At 34.4% G+C, this 8,260-nt stretch overlaps 1 protein-coding gene across 3 annotated transcripts; it reads left to right on the top strand.

The window, feature by feature from the left end:
- Window positions 1-1,410: 1,410 nt before the first annotated feature.
- On the top strand, window positions 1,411-5,707 carry LOC110722401 (DNA topoisomerase 1). Of its 3 annotated transcripts, none has more exons than XM_021901668.1 (5): window positions 1,411-1,600; window positions 1,744-1,816; window positions 1,929-2,045; window positions 5,125-5,180; window positions 5,313-5,707. In XM_021901668.1, the coding sequence occupies exons 2-5, from the start codon at window positions 1,753-1,755 to the stop codon at window positions 5,541-5,543; spliced, it is 468 nt and encodes a 155-aa protein (XP_021757360.1). In that variant the 5' UTR covers window positions 1,411-1,600; window positions 1,744-1,752; the 3' UTR covers window positions 5,544-5,707. The 3 variants fall into 3 exon arrangements, with proteins under 3 accessions (XP_021757360.1, XP_021757361.1, XP_021757362.1); XM_021901669.1 differs by having other exon boundaries at window positions 1,690-1,816; XM_021901670.1 differs by having other exon boundaries at window positions 1,685-1,816.
- The last annotated feature ends 2,553 nt before the right edge of the window (window positions 5,708-8,260 follow it).

Below are 8,260 nucleotides of genomic sequence, written 5' to 3'. Positions count from 1 at the left end.
TTTACCCGCTCTGCGAAAATGGTGGATGTGCACTTTACACCCAAGTCATTAGTTTGTGGTGTTTTTGGCTACTATGCAAAGTGTAAGGTGTTGGGTGCACTTAAACAATAGTTCAAAGTGTTGATGTCAATTTTGGCTACTATACAAAGTACAAGGTGCTGAGTGCACTTAAATAACAGTTCAGAGTGAAGGATAGCTCAAGTGGTTTGAGCTTCCCTTCCGGTTCTAGGAGATCTTGAAATCGATTTTCACCACCGTCCTTGTGGTTCTCTAAACACCAAAAAAGAAAAAAAAAATAGTTTAGGGTGTTGAGGCCAATTTTGCCAATCCCTTAATTAATTTAACCTAATAACTTTATAATAATCAGATTTTCTTTAACTAGAAATTCCAAAAATCCTAAGTTAATTAGTCTAGGATATTCTTTTATAAAATTCGGATGGATTAATTAAATAAGAAATAGTTTTAATAAATACTAAAATATCCAAAAATTATGTCTTATAAATACATATATTTGATTTTAATAAATAATTAAGTGGATAATTAATTCTATCCAAAATCTAAAATAATAATTTTGTTTGAAAATAGATTTGACGCCAAAATTCAAATATTTTTTAGTCCAAAATTCAAATAATAAAAAATAAATTACCAAAAATACCCTTTTTAGAGAATAATAAATAGTTAATTGATTAGAAAATACTTTTCAAATTATGGGGTATTACAAGATTTTCCAAGCCTCTATTGTTAGGTTTTTTTTTGTTATTGAAGGGTTTCCTTCTCTCTCCTTTCTCTCCATCACTACCATCTCTTTTCCTCTTGGTCTTGATTATGAATCTTTGTAGTGGCTTCACTAGTGTTCTTATCGGTGGTAAACCCCAAAAACTTTTTAATTGTTTTTAATAAATAGATCTCCCCCTTGAGATGATGGTTTTTCTCTTGTATTTATTATCTTTTTCAATTTGTAGGGCGAGAATTAAAGATCTAAAGTTTCATAATCTCCATAAGAGTCCAGAGGACCACAAGAGTATTTTCGCTCAAACGATTATGCATAAGTAGATTTCAAGCCGAATCAGTGCTAAATCAACGATTGTATTGCTTCAGATGAAGTTTTTTTATTTAGGTAAATGTTGATCGAATCTGCGATTTATTTGGTTTTAAGGTGTTATGTACTTGTGCTGAAATTCTTAATTTATTAGGAATTATATGTAACCGCCGATTGACTATATTTTTTAAATGAAAATCATTTCTTCTTGTTAAAAAAATGATATTTGAGAAAATAGAAAGGTAAAAGAGAAATTTAGAAAGAGGTTTATTTTTCATTTGAAATCATTATAAATCCAACCCGTTCCATCAAAGACCCATAATTGACTAATTGGGCAATCGTATAAAGACCCAGCACAATTATCTATAGGACGGATCTGACCCGTTAAAAATGCTCTGTCAACAAGGGAAAAAATAAACGGATGAGCTGATGAGCCCATAGCCTTGCCTAGCTAGTGCCTCTTGCTCCCCTCTCTCTCTCAGTTCTCCATTGAAGCGCACTTAACATCGCACTCACGTTCTCCATCGAATACTTGTATCCTCCATTGAAGCAGCTTCCGAGGTAAGTTGTTGTTTCTTTTAGAAATCATCATATCAATTTCACAATCTAGGGTTCATCTTTGATCTCATTTAATTTAATTGTCAGTGCAGTAATTTAATTCGGATTGGTGGACAAAATCGTTAATCGAACTAACTAATTGACAGGCCGCAATAATGGGGAGTGATCGAAAATCCAAGGATAAAACTAGAAAAAGAAGTGCAGATTCTCGTTCCGAAGGTTCTTTTCGTAAATTATTGCTTCTACTTCTTAATTAATTTCTTTTCCGTTAATATTTGCATTCTTAAGGTACCAGATTATTTGTATTGTTGTTGATGTTGTAATTTTGCAGATGAAGGTCATGGCAAACGGCACAAAAAATCAGATGATTATGACAAAGGTAGCAAGAAAAGAGACAAATCCCGTCATAGCAATTCTGACAGGCATTCTAAACGTCATTCTGGAAAAGGTTAGAACCATCTACCGTTGTTTATTCTTTCTCTCGTAAAATTTATGCCATGTTATTGTGCATAATTATTTGTTTCATGAATTGTGCAATTGCTGAATTTTCTTCTAAGGGTCAAAATGATTGTTAGTTGTTTGCGAGATGAAATGGATTTACTTGGATAGTAATAAAAATCGAATTGGAATTTGGGAGTTTTTAACTTGAAATGTTTGTGAAAGTTCCTTCAAAGCATGATGACAGCATGTTTGGATAGCACTATTTGAAGGAATGGTAGGGAAAAGGAAGGAAGGGAAGGTGGGAGGAAGAAATTCAACTTCTCTTGTTTGGATGTGGAAGGGGAGGTGAAAGTTGATAATTGGGGTACGACGTTGAAGTATTAGCCTCTAGAATAGTAATACAAGTCCAATTGTTCCCGACTTGCGTCCTAAATTGATTGTAAAGCAGGAAATAAAAAGGTAAAAAAAAAAAAAAAAAAAAGCACCTTACTGTGTGTTTTGACAGAAAATTAGAAAAGAAAGGGAGCGAAGAGGAAGGGAGAAATGGGGAGGGAAAGGATGAAAAAATGTTAATATCATTGTTTGGATGATGTAGCGTAGGAGGGAACTGGAGGGAAGTATGAAGCGGGGAAAAGAGAGAGAAAGTAAAAAGGGGTGGAAAGTGGGCAAAGAAGCAGGGGAAAGGAGTTGAGAGTAGAAGCTAGTGAAAGAGGAGAGGCAGAACTTATGTGAGGATTGTTACCATTTTCTTACCAAATCTCTCCAATATTGGAGAGATTAATCTATTAACTTCTATAGTCTGCACTCTCTCCTTTTACTCCTAATGTAGCGATGTATCATTACTTCACTTTGAATGAATCTTTCCTACTGGGATATGAAGTGGATCACACATAGCTTCCAAATCTGGGATGTTTAAACTAACCCTATTGGTTTAGTTTTGTCACCTCTATATGGATTTTGGATATCTTGCTTGAAGTATTACTGATATTATAAGGCATGGCCTTTAACTTATTCATCTAGCTGCAAATCATACAGTCACGGATGATTGGAGGCTTGTTGTTTCTTGGTCTTTGTACACTCTTGGTCAGTGTTATAACTTATAACTTTTGTTAATTGACTGCCACCATTTGGATTATTGTGAAGCTGCTCTGCAAAAGAACATTTTCACGAGCTGCACTTTCTCTCTTGTTTGGAAAATAGCGTGTGATGTAGCTATTCTCAATTTCTGAAAGTCTTAAGATACACATCCAGAGGCTTTATCTTGAATATTCCCTATTCTGATTGATGCAAGGTTTTTGAGCTAAACTGCTAACTGATCAATGTTGTACTTTTGAACTTCCTTTTCTTTTCGGCTTCCTTGTAGTGCTAGTTACAGTAAATCATTGACGTATATTAGGTGTTGTGTTGTCTTTGATTATTCTGTAATCAGGAGTTACCAAACTTGAGAGCAAAACAGATACAGGTTGCCATTGACACTTTACTGTAGTTTTGATGTTGGGATGTATCGTCATGCCTATGATCCCTTACTGCTGTTGCTAATGGTTGTGACTTGTGAAAGGCATTTGGCTGCAATTAGTGCATCTGCATTCTACACAGGCTTTGCAGAGGTTTTTCTTAACTTGATTTGGTGTTGAGAATTTCACATATTCTGATGCAGTGTATTAACTATTAACCATGTCTAAATTTGGAGTTTTGCTGTAATTTATTCAGTGATACTTCTCAATCTGTAGTTTTTGCAAATACTCTAATATCAAAGACTCCAAGCATGTTACATTAACTCTATTAAGTCACAATGACAACATTAATTTTATTTTATCTTATTTTAAGCATATTGTTATGGATTGCCCTCCCTAACATCTTTCCTTGTTTGCACATAAAAACAGCTAACACATAATATATTAACATGCACTAGAACACAAGCATCAATATAGGTGCACATGCTGACGTCATAGGGAGCTGTCATATAGGACTTGTTGGTTGCTGTGTTGTGTTTGATTATTTTGTAAGCAGGAGTTATCAAATTTATGAGCAAAACAGATGCAGGTTGTCTTGTGTAGAAGGTTAACACTTTACTGTGGCTTTGATGCTGGGATGTATCGGTATGCCTATGGTCACTTGCTGCTGCTGCTGCTGATGGTTTTAAATCTTGTGATTTGTGAGAGACATTTGGCTGCATGGTTGTAATTCTTCCCATTCCCTTCCCCTTCCCTCCTTTTCTCTCATCTTCTCAATGTACTATCCAAAATTCCAAACATTGGAAATCCCTCCCTCCTTATCTTTTCTTTTCTCCCCAAAGTCTTCAGTTCTAAACACACTGTTAATCAATTGAAACCCTAGTTTGCAGCACAGAACTGGTTCTAAAACGCAAATAAACTTTCAACCAAGATATAATTCGAAAACTCAGCGAAAATGAGTAGCAAATCAAGATATCGTGAATTACAACATTTTCCATTGTTGTTCAAGCAGAGGAGAAGCACAGGAGATGAGAGCGCAAATATATAGAATATAAGACAGAAAGAGAGAAAAAGTCGGAACTATAAATACCTACATCGCATTGTCTAAAAAATCAGGATTGCAGAGCTTTTAATTAGTTTTCTAATTATTTTTTTGCTATGAAATATGAAGTGCAAAAACATTGAGCCACCTATAAGAATGTCCTTAAGCCTTTTTCCTCCTTCACCTGCATAATTTGTGTTTTAATGAACAGACGGATTGTATTTTATGTTTCACTTTGCTACTTTTATTGATGTCATTCGTGCACTAGGGAGAGGAATAAAATTTTGTAAAGTGGTCACATAAGGAATTGTCGTGAAAGGTTGCTGTTTACAATTGGGCAAAATAGTAAAGATTTTCATGAGCTTTACTATTTGTCCCAATACGTTTTGAAGCAATTGTCGTGAAAGGTTGCTGTTATATAGCTTAATCGGTTACTCAAATATATTATAATGCATCTCTTGTACTTATTTTGGTCTTTGCATTCATCCAATTGTAATGATTCTTGTCTGTAAACTGTAGAAAAATTTCTTGTTTAGTATATTAATGAAATAATGCTGGATCATTGTACTGGTCTGTGGATACTGCTGCAGAAAAGAAGTCAGACAAAAAGCACAAAACTGAAGGTTCTAAATCCAGCCAGCATCCAGTGAGTATTTTATCTCTGTGTCGCTGCACTTGGTAGTAGGCTGAGTTTTGAAGTTACTCCGTATTAGTCACTAGTTTTAATGTCCTTGTTTGCCAAAACTAATCCTTCGTATCATTTTTTTTTACCTTTTAGATATCTGATTTCAAAGAAATTACAAATGATGACTACTACTCCAAGAACAACGAATTTGCTACATGGCTGAAGGAGGAGAAATGGAAGTTCTTTTCAGATCTTTCCTCTGAACAAACACGAGAATTGTTCTCCGAATTTGTAGAGGTCTGGAACTCTAAACAACTGGAATCTAAGTACTACAGCGGCATAAACACAGCACCTCGGTCATCACACAAGTGGAAAATAAAGTAGTAAAGAGTATCCTATTACTCACCATGTAGATTCTCGCAGTTCGTTTTCGGCTCATTCCTAGACCAGGTTTTGGTATCATATGTTTTGGAGATGTCTGAATAGGTGATGTGCTATGTTATTGGATGCAAATTAATGCTTAGTTAAATAGATTACCCGTTGGAAAATGGATCCTGGCGGTTGTTGGATGTAGAGATGTCAACGAGGCGGGGCGGGTTTTGGCATTCCCATCCCCATCCCCGCCCCGGCGGATCCAACTCCAAAACCACCCCCACCCCATCCCCGTCTCAGCCCCATACCCGCCAAATCCCCACCCCATACCCGCCAAACTACTCCTCCAGTCCTTCGTTGTCTTATTTATTTCTTCCTATTAATCCTCTGCTGCTTTATTTGTTTTTTTCCTACTAATCCTCCACTGCATTATTTGTTTTTTTATATCATCATCTATCACATGTTCACATAGCAAAGGTCTAGAATTAAAATTATGATTCAATCCAATGCACATACTAATCTGAAAATTCATTGAAAGGCTTCAAAGAATCAAAACCCACCCCATAAAAACCCACGGAAACAAAAAATGACACCAGGAGAAAAATAAATGGAACTCCAACTGTATTCGCTTTTAATCCAGCTTAATAAACGTTTATCTGATGAATCTTTATCTAGCAAATTGTAAGAATTGCATATCGGAGCGTTGAGAGGAGAGATTTGATCGGAGCGGCAAGATTCAGAGGTGGTAGATTGTGAGAGGAGAGACTGAGAGAGTAGGCTAGGGTTTAGTTTTGAGAATGAGTATGGGTTACTGGGTTCTAGAGACTTCATTAGGTTTAGTATTTTTTTTTTTTTTGTGTGCTGTATGCTATGGGTCGGGTATAACGCGGGTATGGGGTGGGTCAGGCGGGGCGGGGCGGGGCAGGTATGGGGCGGGTATTACATAAAAACCACCCCCGCCCTATCACCCATGGCGGGTATGGATTTTAGACCCATCCCCGCCCCGCGACCAGCCAAAGTTAGACCCATCCCCGCCCCATCGGGGCGGGTCTCCTACTAGACCCGCCTCACTGACATCCCTAGTTGGATGAGCCGTCCTATTGCATCAGGTTGTGGGTTTTGCTTCTGGGTGTTGTAAAGTTATTCGTAGCTCTAAGCCTCTAATCCTGGAACCGGAAACTCTCAGGTAGTTACCAAAAGTGTATCCATAAATCAATGTGAGCCAAAAAGAAATGTTGATACTTCTAACAGTTTTTGGCGTGTTGTTTTATTTTATATTATTTGACAAAGTGGAAAAAAGAGACAGCTTCCAACTGACTTGAGACTAAATATTATCTTTTTTATATTAGGAAATTTATCTAAATATATAACAAATTTTAGCACATAAATACAAAAAAAAAAAAAAAAAAAAAAAAATTAATTTACAAATTTCAAACAAACCGTGTATCGCACTGGTTTCATCTAGTTGTCTCATAAATGATACTAGATGAAGCCCATGCGATGCATTTTTTTTTTTTTTTACACAAATCTAATATCATATCACTAATATATAAAGTCGGTCTCGCAGCAAGGCCACGAGACAGCGACACTTGGCATTTTAACTTTTCGCCAAGTGTTGAGCCACATAGACGCCATATAAGGATAATTATTTTGACACATACGACTTATTTGAATGTATTTTTTAATAAAAAAATTGGATAGATTTTGTACGATAAAAAAAGTTGGTTTATAGTTTTAATTTCAATAAAATTTGGATAGAATTTAGGATAAAATTATTGGTTTAAAGCTTTATTTTTGATAAAATACAATATTATAAATTAAAGTATAATTTTATTCAAATTAATAATTAGATTATAACTCTCTATGATTATCCTAATTTTTTTTATTATAATATTTGTGATAAAGAATACTTCAAAATTTCCTTCAAAAAAAAAAAAAACAAAAGAATACTTCAAAATAAATCTATTTATGATATATTTTGTTGATTGACATAAAAAATAAGTTAGTCATTAATAAATATATAAAGTTGTACGATTAATCAAAGTCACGCGATATAACAAAACTTAAGCGGTTCGATTAGCCAGCAGGGGACGAGATATGGCATTCCAACTTTTCATAAGTGTGGTGTACGTAGGTAACAAATAATCATTATTGACACATATGATTTATTTGGATAGATAAAAAGTTTATATTAATGATATGTTTTAAAATTTAAGCATATAGATTAAAAAAAAAAATATCTTAAAATATAATAAACAACCCGAGCATCGCACGGGGCACGAAACTAGTATATATATAAAGGGGAGTTTTTTCCCGAGTTTTTAAAGAGCCACATAGGATTAAATTTTATTAACGCGCCATGTAGGACTATAAACGTTAGTTATATCCAATTAAATAAGAGATTTGTAAATTCTTTTAGAGTTAAATAATTCAAATACCACATAAGCAAAATTGGCGAATGAGATTTTAAAGTTTAAATTAATTAAATATAAATTATTATCTTTTGAAATAAGGAATTTTATCTAAATATATAACAAAGGGAAGGAAATTTACAATTTATTGAAAAATAAAAATATTAATTGATATATTATGTACAACGAATAAAATTTATTTTAAAAAATAAAATAAATCGTGCATCGCACGGGCTTCAACTAGTATGTTTGTATTTATGTGATAAAATTTGTTACCCGTATTTTATTTGTTGTATGTAGTACATCATTTAATATTTT

Source organism: Chenopodium quinoa, unplaced genomic scaffold (genome assembly GCF_001683475.1).
Source record: "Chenopodium quinoa cultivar QQ74 unplaced genomic scaffold, ASM168347v1, whole genome shotgun sequence".
Lineage (NCBI taxonomy): Eukaryota > Viridiplantae > Streptophyta > Magnoliopsida > Caryophyllales > Amaranthaceae > Chenopodium > Chenopodium quinoa.
Note: the sequence above shows the minus strand (reverse complement) of the source record. Positions and strands in the feature narration are given on the sequence as shown.